The sequence below is a fragment of the Eumetopias jubatus genome, unplaced genomic scaffold, assembly GCF_037043125.1.
Source record: "Eumetopias jubatus isolate StellerSeaLion01/CBP00866 unplaced genomic scaffold, mEumJub1_p1.0 scaffold_8, whole genome shotgun sequence".
Taxonomy (NCBI): domain Eukaryota; kingdom Metazoa; phylum Chordata; class Mammalia; order Carnivora; family Otariidae; genus Eumetopias; species Eumetopias jubatus.
Genome location: NW_028274814.1, coordinates 52006871 through 52029290, shown reverse-complemented (window position 1 = coordinate 52029290; position 22420 = coordinate 52006871). Strand labels below are relative to the sequence as shown.

The 22420-nt window shown below is 37.2% G+C and overlaps 1 protein-coding gene across 1 annotated transcript in view; it reads right to left on the bottom strand.

Moving 5' to 3' along the window:
• PTPRO (protein tyrosine phosphatase receptor type O) overlaps positions 1-22420 on the bottom strand; it is a 233542-nt gene that overhangs the window by 87124 nt on the left and 123998 nt on the right. Inside the window, exons 2-3 of the mRNA XM_088025930.1 lie at positions 18314-18587; positions 1286-1444 (exon numbers count right to left, since the gene is read on the bottom strand). Of these exons, the coding sequence (XP_087882056.1) occupies positions 1286-1444; positions 18314-18587 (433 nt within the window). The remainder of the gene's footprint in view (positions 1-1285; positions 1445-18313; positions 18588-22420) is intronic.

Genomic DNA, 22420 nt, shown 5'->3' with positions numbered 1-22420 from the left:
ACATTAAAGAAAATAATAAAATTAAGATTCCAATTCAAATTAGAAGGAAATGTGGGAAAGAAACCAAAAGTACCACTTACTGAACTAAAAGCCAAAAATAAATTTAAAAATTAATTAACTTAAAAAGGAGAGCATATTTATTGATTTATTTTAAAACTCCTGGCTTTTAGTTCCACAAAAATTCCAGAGAATGCTTTTAAATTATTCATGAACTTGTATTTGCATGTGATCAAAAAGCAAATAAGGCCCCATTTATTAGTTTACAGATAATCTGTTTTCACTGAAATTTTAAAAATACAATAATCTGTGGAGTCTATGTTTATATTTATTTGATGTTTTAAAGCTTCAAAAACTAAAAATTCACCGCACTGTTTTGAACCATGTCTCATAAAAAAGAAATCCATGGAAGAAATGAGTTTATAAAAGCAGCAAGTCAAAATGACACTTTTCTGGATATCATGACCTGTGTGCCTCAGTATCCATTCTTCACCTCACCAGTACCTATTTCTAGTTACAACCAGTCAACTTTGATAACCATCATCTAAGCCCCCAGAGAGTAATGTTACAGTTTTGTATCCTGAGAGTATCTAAGTTCCTTTCCTTCCAAATTCACTCCCAGTGGAGCTGAATACCCTCCCTCCATTCCTCCCTCTCCACCTTCTCCCCAAGAGTCTACTCAGAGAAGGTGACTAGGTTCTTTGAAATGATTGATTCCCATAGGATCTCTTTTTCTTCTCTTCCCACAGGGTCCCCATCAGGCCAGTATAAACAATGAAACCAATTTTTGTATATTAATACAATCATTTAGCTGGTCATACAGATAAATATATCCAAAGGAACAAAAAAAGCATTATCATTCACCTTTGAGAATAATCTTGGACCACCTCCAAGCAAAACTTGGTAAGAAGGTGCCTTTTGAACTTCTTAGTTCTAGAAATGCCCTTCTATCATTTCCCAGAAGGAAATGGTTAGGTGAGGTGCTTCTAAGTTTAAGTTTGAATTTATTTCTTGTACCAGACATGCTGCCTTTGGCAAGACTAACATACAAGTGATAATAATTTGAGTATTTCTTATGCTTTTGCATTGCATGTGACTCTAGCAAACCAGATGTTCTAAGATTCCTCATGACAAGATTTTTATAAATTAATAACTATTTTTAATGGTTCTTCCATTGTCAGATAATCATAAGGCCTCTTTAGAGCAAGACAGAAGTCCAGTTAGCAAACATCACGTAAAAAGGAGTATTTTAAAGATGATATTTATCACCCTTCCTTTTGCTTCTTACCTTTATATAGCATTGTTCGGAAGTCTTTACCTTCCCAGTAGCTTATGTTTACTCTTGTGAAAACATTATATTTTTCTGGATAATGAATTTCAAATAGGACTCCTGTTTCAGGAGAAGGTTTATAGTCATATATTGAAACACTGGTTACAGGTAGGGGTTCTGCAGAAGGGAAGTAAATGGACAAAGGGGAAGTGGAAAAAAGGTAGAAAGGCCATTATCAGTAGTTGGAAGTACCAAAAATTAATGCCTGTCAGAACACTTTCCACATTTTTATTATCCATAAGCATTAAACTCCCCCATACTCATGAGTTGACTGTTCTCCAGAGCAGTAATTGACAAAGTACATTTATGTGGTGTTTTGTGCCTTTCAAAGAAACTTTCATATTCATTTTTCCATTTGCCTTTTGCAACAACCCTGAGATCTAGGACAAGCAAATATGAATATTGCCATTCAACAGATAAAAATAATGATGATGACTCAGAGACTTTAAATTATTTGTCAAGATCTCAGGAAACAAACTGAGGGTTGCTGGAGTGGTGGGGGATGGGAGGGATGGGGTGGCTGGGTGATAGACATTGGGGAGGGTATGTGCTATGGTGAGCGCTGTGAATTGTACAAGACTGATGAATTACGGATCTGTACTTCTGAAACAAATAATGCAATATATGTTAAGAAAAAAAAAGAAGAAGAAGATAGCAGGAGGGGAAAAATGAAGTGGAGTAAGTCAGAGGGGGAGACGAACCATGAGAGACGATGGACTCTGAGAAACAAACTGAGGGTTCTAGAGGGGAGGGGGGTGGGGGGATGGGTTAGCCTGGTGATGGGTATTAAAGAGGGCACGTACTGCGTGGAGCACTGGGTATGATGTACAAACAATGAATCATGGAACACTACATCCAAAACTAATGATGTAATATATGGTGATTAACATAACAATAAAAAATTATTTAAAAAATTATGTCAAGAGTAATTTGACAAGTACATGGCAGAGTCTGTATCTCCAAATTCCTAGTTCATTTTTCTTTTTTCCAAGCCAAGAAAACTTGATATTAATGACAGACCCGTAACAGAAAATACATTTTGGCTCTGACCAAGGATAAATGTTTATGTGATCATTTATTTCTTGTATAAACTTAGTAGTTATTTTTCTATATTAAGTATAAGATTGTAAACCACCCTATGTTGTGAGAATTATAGTTTACAGTGTTTATCAAACCACTCTTCCTGCAGAAGCTTAAAAAAATGTTTATTTCTATTTTGCTTGAGTCGTTAACTCATTACAAAACCTTTTAAATACTCATTTTTTAAAACTACAATTTGATGCACATCTGTATCTCCTCCATATCCTATTCTTCAGCAAAATTCTTGTAAAAATGACTGAGCTCCCTCACTCTTCTGAAGGAGCTGTTGGATTAGTTTTACTTGCCTTCGTTTGATTTGAGAAAATCGTTTAAATAATTTGGTTTGGAGCCAACTATTGTATTACAGACAAAAACAATTTTGATTCAAAGTTTTATCATTAGAGAATTCTCAGACATCATCTACAGCCTAAATGAAATCAATATCCTTACTTTAAATTTTACACTTTTAAAAATTTCAGTTTCAATACCCTAGGACACCAAAACTTGATTTAATTTATTCCACAAGTATCAGGTACCTACTTTGTCTTAATCTGTAGGTAAATATTTTTCATTTTGCCCTCCAGGATCGTGACCTAGTTTAGCTTTTGCTTTTGACTGAAGAGATCCGGGAAGGATTGAAGCAACATGTTAAAGCTTTGATTTTTCCTGGAATTTTCTTAAGAGCCAAGCCAACATCTAGTGAAAAAATCAGGAAGGACCTTCAGATTACAGCATATATTGTGATCATGTCGGGGTAGACTACATGCTGTTTTCTCTGGCTAAAATGTTTCTCTTTTATCTTTGACTTGTCCTTGGTCTTCTTGCTTAAAGGTAACATTTACAAAGTGAACATGCTTGTGCTACCTAAACCAACCAACCAACCAACCTGGCAAGACTCTTGTGTATTTCTCTTTGATTAATCCCCCCAAAATTTTGAACTATTTGAAGGTCTTTCTTTCAACCCAGTCTAATTACTAACCCACGGAGTCTACCAAATCCACCTACTGCTTCTGGATCTAAGGGAAGCAAAATGAAAGCTAACAACAAAAAGCAGCCACAGAGCAGGGACTCTTCCCTTCCTGCTGTCCAGTATCTCATCCTCACCAGGGTCCTGTCTCCTGAAAAGAGAAGTGAGAGGTCCACCCAATCTTTCCTGCCCTGAGGCATGACATGTGCACATCAAAGCCACAGTCCCACTTTGAAATTCAAGAGATAGATGAGGATTACAGCATAGATATTTTATGTTGTGATTTTTTTTTTTTTTTTTTGGCTGCTGAAAGCTACTTACATTTAAACTAAGAATTTTTTAAATGCCTACTTGCCTGTTGGCTTCCTACAGTTCTCTTGGCTTCAACCTAAGTGACCTGGGTCAGCTATAAATTCTAAAGTCTAAGCCCGGCCATTACTGAGGCACATTCAGTCTATTTTCAATAGAAATCAAATGCATTCTCTAAAAATATTTTACTGTGTCTCCAGTGACTTCCCTTCCCTTTTTAGAAATTAAGGGATGGGTTTTAAACCAGAGCTGCTCTTATTCAAGTGTTTTTCAGTGATGACTTAACCGACTAAAAAACCATTTCAATGGTTAAATCTTGATCTAATTCAGTATTCCCTTCGCAAGCCACACTTTGCTCTTTGGAACCAGGCAGGACAGGACAGAAACCCAGAGCTGTTAGAAAATGTGAATCACTTATTACTTTTGTTCGTTTGTTCCTTTTTTTGTCTTCAGGTCTTTTTATTTTTCAAAAAGCTAAACATTATAAAATATATTTGAAACTCCCTCATATAACTCACTCCCATTTGCCTGCCACCGCGGCCAGAGATAAATTAGTACTCTGAATTTGGTGGTTACCTTTTGATGTGTTTTTTACTTTTATATTTATATGTGTCCAACATCCGTACGAAATGTTATTTTGCATGTTTTAAAATATGTTGATGGTATCATAGTACATGAATTTTTTTGCAGCTTTATCAACGATCAGGCTTTTGAGATTTCTCCACCTTGATGCAAGTATCTCTAGGAACTTTGTTTTAGTGTTCACTTTGGAATTATACAGACTCTGCCGTTTGTTATTCTGTTAGATTGTTTTCAATCATCTACTTTTGCAAATAATGTTGCAATAAATGTCTTGAGACATGTTTCGAGACTATCTAAATCCTGGATGGCAGGGTATGCACATCTTCCATTGTAGGAGATATTGTAAAAACGTGTTCTAACTCTCTGTCAATTTCCATTTCCATCAGCAGTGAGTTCCTCCTTCTCCATATTCTTATTCAACACTTGTTCATATCAATCTTTTTAGTTTTTGCCACTCTGAGACATATGAAATTTTGTCTCTGTTTTCATTTCCTGTTCACAAAAGAGGTTTATCTTTTCTTATGTTTATTGGCCATTCAGCTTTTCTTTTCTTAAAATCATTTGGTTCTTTTGCCTGTTTCATGGGTTCATTTTCCATATTTTCCTGCTAATTTGTAATGCATCTTCTGTCACATACTGCATTCCCACTGTCATTTTTGTGTGTGTGTGTCCTATACCTTCTTTCTGGATTCACCTTCCTTGTTAAAACGTATCACTTAGTAGTTTTTTAAGTTAGAGTCTAGGTGTTAAATTCTCCTAGAATTTGTATTCTGGAAAAGTTCTTTATCTTTATTCTTTTTATTTTATTCTTTTTATTTTTTTAAAATTTCTATTTATTTAGTTGAAAGAGAGAGTGTGCATGAGTCGGGGGGGAGGGGCAGAGGGAGAGGGAGAAGCAGGTTCCTCACTGAGCAGAGAGCCCGACGTGGGACTCGATCCCAGGACCCCAGGATCATGACCTGAGCTGAAGGCAGACGCTTAACCGACTAAGCCACCCAGGCTCCCCTTTATCTTTATTCTTGATGTAGTTTAGCTGGATATGAAATTATAAGATTTCCTCTCAGGATTTTGAAGCTATTGCTCCATTGTCTTCTTGAATCAATTATTGTGGAAGAGAAAAGTTCTGTGAGCCTAACAGTTATTCCTTTGTATATATTATCTTTTTTTCCCCCCTTTGATACCTTCTAAGTTTTTTATTTGTCCTTGATAATCTAAGATTTCACCATCACATATCTAGATATGGACTTATTTTTGAATTACCCTATAAGTATTTGGAATGCTTTGTCAATCTGTGGATTCACGTCACTCTTCAAGTCTTGGAAATTTTCATAATCAACTCTTGAAATAGTGTGCCCATTATTCCCTTCATTCTTTTTTTCTTCAACTCTTAACCTCTTTAGTTAGAGCCTCTCCCACCTTCATATCTGAGAATTGTGCTAAATTATGGGCAATCACAAAGAATACCTTTCAATTTATTATTTAAATGCTATCAGTACAGAATTTATCCCATCAGTTGAAGTTTTTTGATTGAATCTAAATTTGACTAATTAAGTGAATTTTGCCTAGTCTAACCAACTAAATTTTAAATTAAATAATTGTATTTTTCACTTCTAAAAAATTCTAATTTATGTTTATTTGATTGATTTTTATTTAATTTCTGCCAATCTTTGCTTCATTATGTTTTAATCCTTTTAAATGGATGGAATTCTTATATTTATCTCTTTGAACATCATAACAGACTGTAAATTTGTTATCAAATTGCTATACAAGGGGTGCCTGGGTGGCTCAGTCGTTAAATGTCTGCCTTTGGCTCAGGTCCTGCCTGGGATCGAGCCCCACATAGGGCTGCCTGCTCAGCGGGAAGCCTGCTTCTCCCTCTCCCACTCCCCCTGCTTGTGTTCCCTCTCTTACTGTGTCTCTCTCTGTCAAATAAATAAATAAAAATCTTTAAAAAATTGCTATACAAAATATAATCTGCAATGTTATGGTTGTTGTTTTGATGTCTATCTTTTTTAGCATAGATTTCACTGTGTGTTTTGAAATACAAGCCCTAAGTTAACTTTGTGTTTTCTTATTGCTCTGTTTCTTGCTTATTCTTGCTGTTGAGACAATTTAGCCATTGCTTCCATTCAGCTCACCACAGTGCCCAGTCTAGAACCAGGGCATATAATATTATTCTGAGATTCTTGGTATTATGGATGATATAGTGGTTATCATAAATTCATTCCCTGAGTCAGAGGGTAACTAAGCTTGGTCCTTGAGAGTAAGACTGAATGTGTGTTCCCTGCGTCCCAAGGCCTCCATCTATAATTTTACCACAGGCAGAAAGAATCTCCGCTACAAACAGAAAGCCTGGCTCTGCGCCCTACCTAGTATGGAGCATTCCAATCCTTACTGTATTGGGGCCCAAAATCAGGGCTGTGTTCTTCTGGATGCAGAGTACAGAGGCCCCAGGACTTTAGCTTGCCTCCCCCCTTGGAGTTTCTGTTTTGTTTCTGATTTATAGAGACAACAATCTTATTTTTGAGCCTACCAATATACTTCTGGTTTTCTTTTTGCTTTGTGGTAGGAGCAGAGTGTGTCACAAGAAGATATTTACTGCATTATGTTTGCAAGAAATCCTAACATGAAATTCCCATTTTTTTCTTTTAATAAAAAAATTTTTAAATGATGTTTAATATGATTGGGGTTTTTTTTTCTCATTTAGGTGTCCCACGTAATAAAATCTGATGTTTAATCGAAGACTGTTTATGTCCCTTAATTACCTTTGAATCATTCATGACAATCATGAATAGGAAGTTTCTTAAAGTTCTGGAAGTAACTATCTGAGACAGAAGATGAAGGAACAAAACAAATGTAGAGCAAATACTGTTTAAAAAAAGCAGAGTTAACCCTGTGCTTGTTGGTAACTGCTAAGAGCCGAGAGGCGCTTCTTTCTGAGATTGCTCTGTTTTGATGGACTAAAACTAAAGGAGCTGTTGGATCAGTGACCAGTGTCCTTGCTTTTGATGTGACCCACCTAAGAATGTGTCTGTTCTGACACAGTCCTCTTGAGAGAGGGAAACCTGTGATTAGGCTCTCAGGTTTTTTGTTTGTTTTTGTTTTTGTTTTGAGAGAGAGAGAGAGAGAGAGAGCGGGCATGAGTAGGGTAGGGCAGAGGGAGAGGGAGAGAAAGAATCTTAAGCAGGCTCCCCACTCAGTGCAGAGCCTGTGCTGGGCTTGATCTCATGACCCTGAGATCATAACCTGAGCCGAAATCAAGAGTCGGACGCTTCACTGACAGAGCCACCCAGGCGCCCCAAGATTCTCACTTCTGATGGCAGAAGCAGAAAAAAGGGACTGATCCCAGGTCCCAGGCCAGAGCTCCTAAACTTATGTTGAGATAGACAGCTCAGCTCTATCCATGCAGGCCACTGAGGTGAGCTGGCAGCAGCTGCCGCCCATGGTCCAAGAGTCATGGTCACTGTCAAACCCATGAACTTAATTCAAGTCTTCACCACTTCCTTCCTGGAATATGTCAACAGCTCTCTAAATTATTCTCCTTGCCTCCAATCTCAACCTTAATTTTTTCTACTTGTTTCTGCTCAAAACTTCTAAGCATGCTGGCTACCTGATACTCTCAGTTTGTTAGAGTCTCTGTCACTTGCTCCTCACTGACTTTGCCCTGCCTGATCTGTTTTGACTCTCCTTTGCTTCCAAACCCTTGAGTAATTTTCTGTCTAATGCCATTGGGTATTGTTTATATTTATTGATCTTAAATGAAGTGCTACACATTTTGTTAAGGAGTGTATTTTAATATTTTTCACATTACAAAATATTACCCTCTAACAAATCAGCAAACTCACAGCCCCCAAGACAAATCTGGCCTGCCACTTGCTTTTGTACAACTTTTGAGTTAAGTCTTAATCTCAGGAAACAAACTGAGGGTTGCTGGAGTGGTGGGGGGGGTGGGAGGGATGGGGTGGCTGGGTGATAGACATTGGGGAGGGTATGTGCTATGGTGAGCACTGTGAAGTGTGCAAGACTGTTGAATCACAGATCTGTACCTCTGAAACCAATATTACATTATATGTTAAAAAAAAAAAAGAAGAAGATAGCAGGAGGGGAAGAATGAAAGGGGGGAAATCGGAGGGGGAGACGAACCATGAGAGACGATGGACTCTGAAAAACAAACTGAGGGTTCTAGAGGGGAGGGGGGTGGGAGGATGGGTTAGCCTGGTGACGGGTATTAAAGAGGGCACGTTCTGCGTGGAGCACTGGGTGTTATACACAAACAATGAATCATGGAACACTACATCAAAAACTAATGATGTAATGTATGGTGATTAACATAGCAATAAAAAATTAAAAAAAAAGAATCGCCTTTACATTGTTAAATGGTTGACAAAAATTAACAGAGGAACAATATTTTGTGACATATCAGAATTATATGAAATTCAAATATTAGTGTCTTTAAATAAAGTTTTATTAGAATGCAGCCATGCTTGTTCACTTATGTATTGCCTATAGTTGCTTTTATGCTGCAACACTAGAGTTGAATCATTGCAACAGACTGTACAGCCCCCAGAAACTAAAATATGAGTCATCTAAGAAAAGCTTGCTCACCCCTGGGTTAAATTAAAAAAGTAATAACCTGCCTAATGCTACACGTATGTTTTCTAAATTTCTTTTTTGGCTCTAAAGCTCATACTTTGAACCACTACTCAAAATACCTGCTTGACAATTTGCCCATTGCAATGCAGAATTCAGGATCTTACAACTTACAGCTCTAAGAAGGAGCTTTCCTCAATAAAATCTTATTATGTCATTTCTTTGTATCTGTCACCATTCCTCATCACTTTTGGATTAAAGTCTAAACTCTTGTAAGTAGTCAAGATTCCTCCCAATTTTTCTAGTTACCTCTCTTACTATTTTCTGGAATCATAGATGCTAGCCATGTTAACTCCTTGCAATTCACAAGAAGGTCCAGTCTTTGCAAATAAGATTCCCTTTGACTCTGTTGTAACACTTTCCATTCTTTATTCATTTAGCAAATTTTCACTACATTCTCAATGATTGTTTCTTCCGAGGTGCCTTCCCAATGTTCGCTAAGGAAGGATGGGCAACCCCTCTCACATAATTTTCTTACAGCATTTATCACGTTTTCGTACTAGTTTGTTTACTTGTCTTTTACACTGTAGCGTATGATCTTTCAGTGTGGCTATGAAGGACATGACATACAGAATGTGCACAATAAATAAAATAAAAATTCATGCATTATTGTTATTTATAATACATGAATTTGTATTTGCATAATTTATGAATGCATGTTTATATTGTACAATATATTATAGAATACATATTATATTTGTATATTCTCCAAAGTGTTCTGCAGTGTTTTTACAACTACTACATCTCATATTTTACTAACACATGAGACAGCGGTGTGTAAATAACATTTCTCCAATTTTTAAGCAATTGTTTTCATGTGTTATTTTATCTGTTAAGGTATGACTTCTCTCTAAAGTGCAGACAATATACTGATGGTTCTTAATTAGTTAAATATTAATCAGATGTCAGTGCCTAAGGGTTGTGAAACTCCTTTGAGCTGGCCAAATGACTTCTTTGTGCTGAATTTATTTTTTGCCATGTTTCTCAGTGTTCTCTAAGAACACCAGACTCGGAACAACTATAGAGAACTATCAAAGGACAGCCCTGGGGCCAATTGCTTTGCCACTGCTTAATTTATCAAGACAAGCATCTAATACACAATAAATGACTGCAACAAATATTCCCTTTTATTCTCAAGAGCAATGTGTCTTCTTCTTGAGCAGATACTATTAATGTTTCCTAAACTTTAAAAAAAGCTCCCTGTTATAAAAATAAAGATGGCAAAAATACAACATTCACTGACAAATAGTGGTAATTTTAGAGCTCAAAACTAATCTTAGGCTTCACGTACTTTAATTCCATCTTTTTTAAAGGAGGAAGCTGAAACCAAATGTCACCTAATGTCACCTCATGCTTAAGGTCACAGAAATATTTGTGCCTTAATTCCCGATTCTTATATTCTGAACCTATTATCCCTTTTAAAATCTGGGATGATGTAATTGAGTCTTTAAAAATGAGATAGAGTATGAGAGACAAGAAACCATCATTAATTAATTTTTGCTCTTCAGAAATCAATGCAGATTTCCCCTTCCACTTAGGATGTAGAAAGCTACAAGTCAATGTCACTCTCTCAACCCTCAACAAGAAGAAAAAGCCAAATAATCCATGAGATCATGATTTTTCTTGAGTCTATCAGAGATCTGAGATTGCAAGGCAACCAAATGAACGAAATACCCAAGAGTGACAAGCCCCTTGCAAAACAGAAGGTAGTTTCACCTTTAGCAGAGCATAACAGGAAGAGGGGGGCTCCATTAAAGTAAGAAAGAAGATAGATTTTAATAAATTCATAAAAGCTGGTTGTGTTTTCAATGACAGTTTAGGACTATTTTATCCAATAAAATAGTTATTAGCTACCTGTGGCTATTTTAATTAAAGTTAGAATTAATCAAAATTAAGTAAAATTAAAAATTAGTGGCTACTATACTGGACAATGCAGATATAGAACATTTCCATCATCCAAAAGTTCTAGGACAACACTAGTTTAGAATGATTGGAGTGGAGTCCACACTTTCTTTCTAGCTCTTATTGTGGGCTTTAATCAGGTGCTCATGAGAATATTGAGGGGGAAGAGGCGATAATTTGCACCACTGATAGATCAGGTTGAAACCTTACTCAAGTCCCTGGATCTTTCTCGAATACAAAACAGAAGCCTTGGGAGGGGCAGAAACATCTTTCCCTCCAAGTTCTCAGGAAAATATACCCCCTTCTGAGGGGTGGGTAGAAGTGAAAGAGTCTGTTCCTAGGAGAGAGGCAGAGATTCTCTTGGACCTATGGTTACACACTCATACAAAGTAGAATTCTACTACTACTGGGGAAAAGGCAGGAAACTCCAACCCAAGACCTTCCACAAATTTGAGCTCGACTGGTTGTCAGTGTAGAGTGAGGGGCAGGAATGCTGACAGTTCCCCCCTTAGGATCACAGAGTCTGCCTAAGCCTGAGGCTGGACCAGGGGAACCAAGAACTTCACCTATCCTCACCAAAAGCTTAGCACTAGTAAAAACCAACAACAATCCATTGGGAGGGAAGGGGCAAAATCATGGAGACCTTCTGTGGTGCAGGTGTTCAGGACTTGCTGATACTGAAGGTAGAACTGGAACACTGAGAAATACACTCTACCATTGCTGGGGCAGGCAACATCGGAAATATTTGATATCTGTGTGAACTCAAAGTGACTAATACCTTAAGCCCAGCTTGACTCATTCTCCCATACTAGCAACCTAGCAATATGGTAGATTTAAATTAAATACAATGGTAGGGGCGCCTGGGTGGCTCCGTCGGTTAAGCGCCTGCGTTGGGCTCAGGTCATGGTCCCAGGATCCTGGGATCAAGCCCCGCATCGGGCTCCCTGCTCAGCGGGAAGCCTGCTTCTCCCTCTTTTCCCCACTAGTCCTCTCATCTCTCGGTTGTTTCCTCTCCCTCTCAAATAAATAAATAAAATCTTTAAATCCAATGGTACAAATAATTACAGAAATATAAATGCTCTAAACTAGCACTGTCAAAATTGGTATCCACTAGCCACATATGCTATTGAGCACTTAAAATGAGGCTAGTGCAACTGAGAAACTGAATTTTAAACTTTATTTAATTTAATTTATTTTATTTTTTTAAGATTTTATTTATTCATTTGACAGAGACACAGTGAAAGAGGGAACACAAGTAGGGGGAGTGGGAGAGGGAGAAGCAGATTCCCCGCAGAGCAGGGAGTCCGATGTGGGGCTCGATCCCAGGACCCTGGGATCATGACCTGAGATGAAGGCAGGCGCTTAATGACTGGGAGCCACCCAGGCACCCCTAAACTTTATTTAATTTTAATCAACTTATGCTTAAAAGTTACAAATGTGTAAACTTTCATATTGAAATAGTAGTATTTTAAATAGAATAGATTAAATAAGCTTATTAAAATTAATTTCATATTTTCAGAAACTTTTTTAATGTGTCTATCCCAAAATTTAATATGTGTCTATGGTTAACATCTTGTTTTAGTTGGATAATGCTGGTTTAAACACTTCAATTAAAAGGCAGAAATTTTCAAAAGAATAAAAAATAAAAGGCAGAGATTTTCAGATTGGAAGAAAAGCAAAATCCAGCTCTATACTGAATACAAGAAACCCATTTACATATAAAGACATAAGTAGGTTGAAAATAAAAAGGGTAAGACAAGTATACCATGAAAAGACGTAACGGAAGAAAATGAAAATATCTATGTTAATAGCAGACAGACTAGACTTCAATGCAAGGTATATTTCTTGGGATAAAGAGGGCCATTGCATCTAGATAAAAATGTCATGCGTCACTAAAGCTGGTGCATGTGCCTCCACCCTGTGCTTCCTCACTGCCTCCCTAAAGCTAGTGAGCTCATACACCTGGCTCCGGTGACCAGGGGGCTTGTGTGGGCCCCACAGAACTGTAACAATTGGAGAATCAGTTCTTGGCAGGTTACCAACCTCAAGGCACTGCACAGACAGTAAACTGCAACACACCAGCAGACTTTCTGTGACAAAGGCCTATTTACTTGTCCTGGAGCTTCTGCCTGAGAGGCAGGCTTCAGGTTTGCCACACATGTAGAGGCTGTGGAGGTGCGCTTAGGCAACTTAGGTCAGGTAACACTCTTTTTGTAATCTCCCTCAGTCATTCAACAGCTTGCTAGTCCAGAAAGGAGCTTATACGCTTGTTTGGAGCCCCAATTTTTGCAACTGTTGTCCAGAGGACACTTCCAGATCACCTGGTCTGGAGGCCAGCAGAGTTTACAATTGTGGTCCCTCAGGACTGTACATACTTGCATAATTTAAAAGCTATTGCCTGAGGACATGTCTTCCAATCAGCCTGAAACTAGGTGCTGACTGAGATCCCTCCCTTTGGAACACTGACAGGTCTTAGCATACCCTTACCAACTGGGACTTATCAAGAATAAATCAGGCTGCTTAGACAATCACAAAGGTTCAAGAGACAGCCAAGAGCTAAGGCAAGGTTGAACAATAATGTTTATCTCCTACTCAAGGCCACTTCTTCTAGACTGTGAGAGGTAGCTGTTTCACTTAATACACAGAAACTAATGCAGAGTCAAGCAAAATGAGAAAACAGAGGAATATGTTCCAAACAAAAGAACAAGATAAAATTCCAGAAAAAAATCTTAATGGATGATAAGTAATTTACCTGATAAAAAGTTCAAAGTCACCATCATAAAGATGTTCACTGAACTCAAGAGAATGAATGAACACAGTGAAAATTTTAACGAAGAAACAGAAAATATAAGAAATTACCAAACAGAAGTCACAGAGCTGAAAGAGACAATAACTGAACTGAAAAATACACTACAAGATTCAACATCAGACTAGAAAAAAAAAGGATCAGTGGAAGACGCAGGAGTGGAACTCACCTAAACAGAGCAACGAAAAGAAAAAACAATTTTAAAAAATGAATACTGCTGAAGGAACATGTAAGACAGCATCAAGTGGAATAACATCTGCGTTCTAGGGGTCCCAGAAGAAGACAAAAGAAAGGCACTCATTAGAAGAAATAATGGCTAAAAGCTTTTTTTTTTTAACTTAAAGAAGAAAAGACATTTGGATCCAGAAAGCCCAGAGAGTTCCAAATAAGATGAACCCAAAGAGATCCACTCAAGACACATTATAATTAAAATGTCAGAAGTTAAAGATAAAGAAAGAACCTTAAAAGGAGCAAGAGAAGTCACATACAAGGGAAACCCCATAAGAATATTAGCATATGGTAGCCTGGGTGGCTCAGTCGGTTAAGCATCTGCCTTCAGCTCAGGTCATGATCCCAGGGTCCTGGGATGGAGTCCCACATCTGGCGCCTTGCTCAGCGGGAAGCCTGCTTTTCCCTCTGCCTGCCACTCCCCCTGCTTGTGCTCACTCTCTCCCTCTCTCTCTCAAATAAATAAAAAAAATCTAAAAAAAAAAAATTAGCATATCTTTCAGCAGAAACTTTACAGACCAGAAGAGGGTGGCAAATATATTCAAAGTGCTGAAAGGAAAAAGCTTCCAACGAAGAATACTCTGTCAAGGTTATCATTCAGATTTGAAAGAGAAAAAAAAAATTTCAGACAAGCAAAAGCTAAAGGAATTCATCACTACCAAACTGTCCTTACAAGAAATTTTTTTTAACCTGACTTCCACTTTTATTTTTATTTTATTTTTTATATTATTTATTTTATTATGTTCAGTTAGTCACTGTATAGTACATCATTAGTTTTTGATGTAGTGTTCAGTGATTCATTAGTTTAGAATAACACCCAGTGCTCATCACAACACTTGCCCTCCTTAATACCCATCACCCTGTTACCCTATCACCCCCCGAAACCTTCAGTTGGTTTCCTGGGGTCCATAGTCTCTCACGATTTGTCTCCCTCTCTGATTTCTCCCCCTTCAGATTTCCTTCCCTTCCCTTATAATCCTCCATGCTATTGCTTATGTTCCACATATGAATGAAACCATGTGATAATTGTCCAATGTTAAAGGGACTTCTCTAAGCTGAAAAGAAAGGATGCTATTTAGTGTATGTATGTATATCACTAATTATTATGTATATAACTAATTATTATATTACTAATTATTGTTATTATCAGAGGATATGACCAGACATTTTTCCAAAGAAGACATACAGATGACCAAAAAGCACATGAAAAGATGCTCAATATCACTAAGCATCAGGGAAATGCATATTAAAACCATTACAGGATATCACCTCACATCTGTTAGAATGGTTATTATTAAAAAGACAAGAAATAACAAGTATTGGTATGAATGTGGAGAAAGGAACTCTTGTGCACTGTTTGTAGGAACGTAAACTAGGATAGCCACTATGGAAAGCAGTATGGAGATTTCTCAAAAAATTAAAAATAGAACTACCATATGATCCAGCAATTCTGCTTCTGGATATTTATCCAAAGGAAAAAAAAACATTAATTTGAAAAGATATATATGATATGTATAAAATAGATATATATAATTTGAAAAGATATACCTCTATGTTCATTGCAGCATTATTTACAATAGCCAGGATCTGAAAGCAACCTAAGCATTCACCAATGGATGAATGGATAAAGAAGATGTGGTGTATCTGTGTGCAATAGAATACTACTCAACCATAAAAAAGAATGAAATCTTACCATTTGCAACAACTTGATGGAACTTAAGCGTATTTTGCTAAGTGAAATAAGTTAGACAGAAATAGACAGATACTGTATGATCCCACTTATATGTGGAATTTAAAAAACAAGCAAAAAAAACAAAGCAAAACTCATAGATGCAGAGAACAGAATGGTGGTTTTCAGAGGAAAGGGGGTTGTGGGGTGGGCAAAATGGGTGAAGGGGGTCAAGAGGTACAGACTTCCAGTTATAAAATAAATAAGTCATGGGTATGTAATGTACAATATGGTGACTATAGTCAATAATACTGTATTGCATATTTGAAAGTTGTCAAGAGAGTAAATCTTAAGTGTTCTCACTGCAAGAAAAAAAGTAGAGACTGAATGGTGACAATGGTAATGACTTATTGTGGTGATCGTCTTGCAGTATATACAAATATCAAATCATTGTGTTGTATACCTGAAACTAACATAATGCTATATGTCAATTACACTTCAATAAAAAAGAAGACATAGTAATCTTAAAAGGGTAAAGATGAAAAGCTTCAAACTTCACATAAAGTTCAAAATATGTAAAGCATAAACTAAAAGAAGTATAAGGAGAAATAGACAACATAGATATATTTGGAAACTTTCACATACTACTATCCATCATTATTAGAACAAGTAGACCGAAAATTAGTAAGGGTAAAAAAGACTTGAACAACCAACCTGACCTAATTGACATTTATCTACACTTTACCAACAAGTGCTCACAGAATACACACCAAAACAGACCGCATTTGAGGCCCTAAAACAAATTGCAATGATTTTAAAGTAATTGAAATCATATAAAGTATGTTCTCTGATCACATTTACCTAGAAATTAATAAAAAGATCTCTGAAAAATTGCAAAATTTTGAATATTCAGCAACACACTTCCAAGCCCACATGTCGAAAAAGCAATCACAAAAGAAAATAAAATATTTTGAACACAACTCATTGCATACACTAAAATGTCAATGAGATATTATGGAAATCTCTTATCATGTACCTATTTATCATTTACTTATCATTCACTTACTTATCAAATGTCTTTATGAACCATTAGCTAAAGGGCTGACTGCTAGAGTTTTTTCTGATCTGGAGTGGCTAAGTGCATGCTAATGAATGTTAGGTCAGCAACAGTAAGTACACTTTTATTTTGCTTTGTGCCTTAGTCTTTTATCCCCCTGGTTCTTTCTCCTGTTACTTGCTCAACTGAATTGAATTAATATTTATTGATCACTTATTAAGTGTAAAGTTCATGTTAGGTGCTTATGAGATTATGAAGATGAGGAAGGCAAAGCTTCTGATTTCGAGGAATTGTGTTATAGCCATTGTTTACCTAGATCTGCTGCCTGGACCAATTAACTCCCAGTTCACCTCTCTCTGCAACTTATTTAAAACAGTCCTTTAGAACAGGCAGATTCTTCCTTTAATTCTACTAGGTCCTAGATTTGCTCATTATATCTATAAACCTTGAAGGTCTTGGGTTTATGCCATTCCACTCCTAATTTTTAGGATTCAATGCTGATTCTGGGACTCTGCCAAGGGAACTGTCAATTAATTTTTGACAGACATATTAAAAATATACCTTCTAGCTTGATTCTGAGTTCTTGCTTCTTGATGTTTCTCTTTCCTTTTATCCTGAGAGAACAATATCACTATGTCCTTTTCCTTAATTGTGGCAAAAATGACTGCAAGTAGCTGCCATTTATTTATTTTTACTTTTTTTTAAGATTTTTTATTTATTTGACAGAGAGAGACACAGCGAGAGAGGGAACACAAGCAGGGGGAGTGGGAGAGGGAGAAGCAGGCTCCCCGCGTAGCAGGGAGCCCGATGCAAGGCTCTATCCCAAGACCCTCGGATCATGACCTGAGCCGAAGGCAGACGCTTAACGACTGAGCCACCCAGATGCCCCAGGAGCTGGCATTTAAAAAATCGCAGCCACTGGAAAATTTGCACTGAGGAACAAAAAGCAAAAAGAACTTCACTGAGCCATTAAATTGCTCTAGTGGTAAACTCTGCCATCTTATAGATAACAGTTTTTCTTCTAACTTATACATCAACATATACAGTAAAGTTGCATCTTACTTTGAGATTAGGTATTAAAGTCCCAGAGAGAAAAGTGAAAATCACATATAGTTAAAATTACTCCTAAAAATTCCTAATATCAGCATTAATGCTTTAAGACATGATATACTGAAGGTTAAAATGCCAATGTTTTATTTTTTCTTGGTATTTTTCTTGGGCAGTGGAAGCCAAGGCTATTTGGAGGGTGAGGTCAAGAATAGAAACCGATAAATAATATCTTTTTCTCTCTCTCAGCTAAAAATGTATAATTAATTTTTAGCCAGCTAAATATGAGTATAAATTCTTTGTCTCAAAACCCAAATGGCTTAACATGAGAGTATGTGTTCTGGAAAAAAATAACTTAGTTATGATCATACTATTCAGTTATATAGCAAAAAATTACATGGTCCAATCATGAATCTAAAATTATTATTCAGTCTGAAAATATACTATCTCATAGAGGTTTACTTTTTTGGGTTTAAAATAGATTTTTCTTTAACAAAAGGTAACAGTTAAACACTATCAAACGTTGGCAAGAAACTGTATTCTCAATATAAAGCAGAACTTTGAATTTATGTCACTTGACTTCAAGGTGATTGGTTTTGCCATCCTGGGTTGACCTTCTTTCAATGAGAGCCCCATGAGAATATACCCAAAGAAGAAACACAGAGGACAACATTACAAATGATGCTTACTTGTTAACACAGTGATTGATCTGGATGGCTTGGTAACCACATTTCCATTTACCACTACCAGAGTGATTATATAATAAAGGCCATGGTAATTAGCCTTAAAGGTAACAGGAGGAGGCAAAGTGCTGTTGAATTCCTCAAATTCGAAGAAGTAATTTTTTGATTCCCCAGTTATCTTCACAACATACACAGATGATGGGCTCATGACATCTGAAGCTTCTAAAGAGACAACGATGCTATTATCATCTTGAACAGTTACATGGAATGTTGTGGCATTCTGTTTAAGAAAAGAGAAAAACAAAAGGAAATGAAGGTCAAATTGAGATCATTAGCAATAAAATTATTCTGAGCTTATTTTCCCAAAACTAATGTTTGTGATAAGCATTACACAGGTATTTTAGTGTTCAAGGAAAAGGAGAAAGAGAGAGATTGACCCTCTTATGACTAAGGATCTTCTCAGGCTTTTACTTTTGATTCTTCTCCATTAAAAAACTGCTCCCAGCTCATGGATTGTGTCATGTAATAAACACAAAATAAACATCGTGGAAATGAGGAAAGAATGAAATGAATGAAAATCATCTTGGCACTCGATTTGCAGAGAAATTCTTGGTTTCAGCTATGCTGGAAAAAGTATATGGATGGAGAACTCCATTTTACTTAGGAAGGAGTAATGCTGTGGTAGTTCTAGGAGAATTCTAGAAGAATGTCACAAAGCAGTTATTTCCTCTCTCACTTTCACCTGTCAGTTCTGAAAAAAAAGAAAGAAAGAAAAAAGTCGGGACTGAGAATCCTGTGATAATCCTCCTCACTGGAGGTTAGCCAATCTTTAATAAGAGAAGCTAACATGCTCTTTGAAGAAGGAACCAGACCAAGGATCACTGGCATCTATGGGAAAGGCAGCGGTTAAGGGGAATGAAAACTGTTCTAAGCGTCTAGATCAGTGTTTACGGACAGTATACTTGAAAAGTCATGGTGTGGTTGGTGTAAATATTCCTTCCTGATTCTTTCCCGTACTGACTGTACAGGCAGAATAGTCCTGCCTCTCTCTGGTCTCACACAAGACTCGTATACAAGACTCGTATACTTTGTATCACTGCTGCTTGGTTTTTAATTCATCTTCTGGGTATGTGGAGTCCAGGGAAGTTGTTTCACTGCTCTGAGCTTCAGACTTCGCTTCCGTGAAAGGGGGACAGAACAATTTGTACAACATGCTTAGGACTTACCAGGATCCAGATACGAAGCTAGGCAGGCTGTAAACACAGTCATCTCATTTAATATGCAAAATGACCTGATGAGATAGGTTTTTTTTTTTCAATCTCAGTTTATAGTTAAGGAAACCGAGGCTCAGAAGGACTGAGTCACCTGCCCAAGGTCACCCATCTAGTTTGGACTCTTAACCACTGAACTACACAAGTACCAAAATTGAGCTTCATTACATCCACATGTCTGTTTCCATTCCGTTCTTGACTTGTTTTCCTAACACTCAGTCTGGCGCATGGTATAAACTGGTAAGTCTCTGTTAAATGAATGAAAGAATTGTTGATTGCATTAATTATATGTGGACATATGCCTCTTAGAATTAATCTAATTGTACCTCCCATGTTGTCAGTAGCCAAATCAAGCATATAGTACATATGAGTATCCTAAAGGAGGCAAAAATGTACCTAAAAACGTAGTTTTTTTTCTGATTATTTAGTTGTTTTAGAAATCTAATTTAATTTTTACAGGTCCTAGTATTTGTAAAGAATATCTGGCCATTAATAGAAATTTAATTCTATGTTAACATTTAGTAGACTTAATTGTGTTAACCGTATGAGACCCTAAGTTCTTTAGGGATGGGGACTGTATCTTATTTCTAGCTGCATCTCTAGCTCCAGGACCACTGCCTGGCATATGTTAGGTACTCTGTGATCTGGATAGTCCTAGGATGGTCTCTATAATATGGATCAGTCAGTACGGATTGACTTTTAAAATGTCCTTTTCTTCACATTGTCTCTCATCGTCAGACACATGAGTAGGCTTTTAAAATTGTGTACTTTTGGGAAACATAACAAACATACAGAACATATGACCCACTATTATTGCCAGTGGTCCAGGTGGAACCGTGAGGCTAAACCAAGCATCCAATATCCAATAACATTGAACTCTAGCTTTTATTTATTATTGGTTACAGAAACGGATTCACTAACTCAGAAAACAGTAAGTATACAAACATCAGCTTCAGAATTATTAAGAATTTTTTGCTCTATGTTTTAATAGCCAATAACAAAATTTTGTGATAATGAAAAGAGGGATATATAGACTCAATTTTGCAAAGTGTTGAAGAAATATGTATCTAATGGGTCATGAGACTTCATAGACAGCACAGTCTTCCAGGGAAAGGGTCTAATCTTCCAAAATCTAAAGACAGCTTTGGGGATGGTTGTGTCAGCCATGAAAATAAGCATTGACCCATGTGCTCCCAGGTCACCAAAAATAAATCAGGGTAGGCTAATCAGATTCAGTCAGTGGGACTAATGAGAATAAGGCAGCAGGCCAAGTGAGTCTAGGCAGTGAGCCTAAAGAAATGTCATCACGCTATTCTCTGTCCTCTGTGCCTCAGCTTTTCCTGGAATCTATATTCAGGAGAAGATTCTGAATGCCTGCTGCAGGCACGGAATCCCTGCCGAGACGTACAACAAGAAGGAAGAGTTAAAAGTTACAAAAATGGATTTAAGCTTAGGCAAATCCAACGTGGATTTATTTGGTGGATAGAGAAATATTTAAAACTATTTTTTTAAACCGGGTAGTAATATTGCTTGACTTTACAATGAAAATATTTTTACTGAAATTTCCTTTGCATAATACAATTTAATATAGAAATTTCTCTGCTCCAACACCCTCATTTCACACTTGAAAGAACAGCGGTGCAAATATCACCCAGCTAATTGATGTCAGAACAAGGTCTAGGATCCACACATCCTTAAGTCTCCCGGTAGTTTTCCTTCCTGAACTAGAGTTAGGCTGTTTGAGGCAGCAAAGGGAGGCTGGGTGCTTGGCTTCAGCAAGGAAGGGGGAGCCCAGGAGCTTGTAAACTGCTCTATGGCCAGTCCTAAAGGGACAGAAGCTAGTGGGCAGCACTAAAGAGGAGAAAAATGCAGGATGAGTCCCTGGAATATGGGACAAGGAGAGAACAGGTCTCATATATTCCAGTCTGACATCGTAAGAAGTCGTCCACCATCTCTGACAAATATAGCAACTGTTATCTATCGATCCCCTAATCTAGACCACACTTTGCACTTGGCATTTTATGTCTTCTTCTTTTTTCCTTACAACAATCTTTAGAAATAAGTGTCTTTCTCCCCATTTTACTCAGAGAGGTTAAATAATCTGCTTAAGAACACAGCAATAGACTTGGAATCAGAGGGCCTGAGTTTCTACTCCTTTGCAGCAGTCTATTACCTGACAACATGGGAAAACACAAGGATCTCTTAACTTCATCCGTTTAATTTCTTTTTTCTTAAAAGATTTTATTTATTTATTTGTCGGAGAGAGAGAGCACAAAGCAGGGGGAGCAGCAGGCAGAGGGAGAAGCAGATTCCCTGCTGAGCAGGGAACCCGACGTGGGACTCGATCCCAGGACCCTGGGATCATGACTCGAGCTGAAGGCAGACACTTAACCCAATGAGCCACCCAGGCGTCCCCATCTGCTTAATTTCTAAAATAGGGGTGGTTCCTATAAACTCATGGGATTTGGGTAAGAATTAAGTGGCTTTTAAAAAATGCTAATAGGATGGACCCAATAAATATTAGCTGTATCTCAAAGGTTCTTGTGTTTTAATTAAATTGAATCCCTCAATGACCTGTCAACTAAAGAGGTTCTATAAACATTCATTTAACTAACTTCACGACTCTATGGAATTCTGTGATCACGTTCACTTGATGTTATATTCACGCTGTATAGGTATCCATTCTATCATTTCAACAACAAAAAAACATTAGCAGAGTGCTAACTTGGCATCAGGTATCTTGCTGGGTGTTGGCGACAGGCTCTGAGAAAGATGGGGCACTTGACCTCCTAGAGCTCAGACTCTAGTCAGAGAGCCTCACCCAAATGCATAATTACAACAC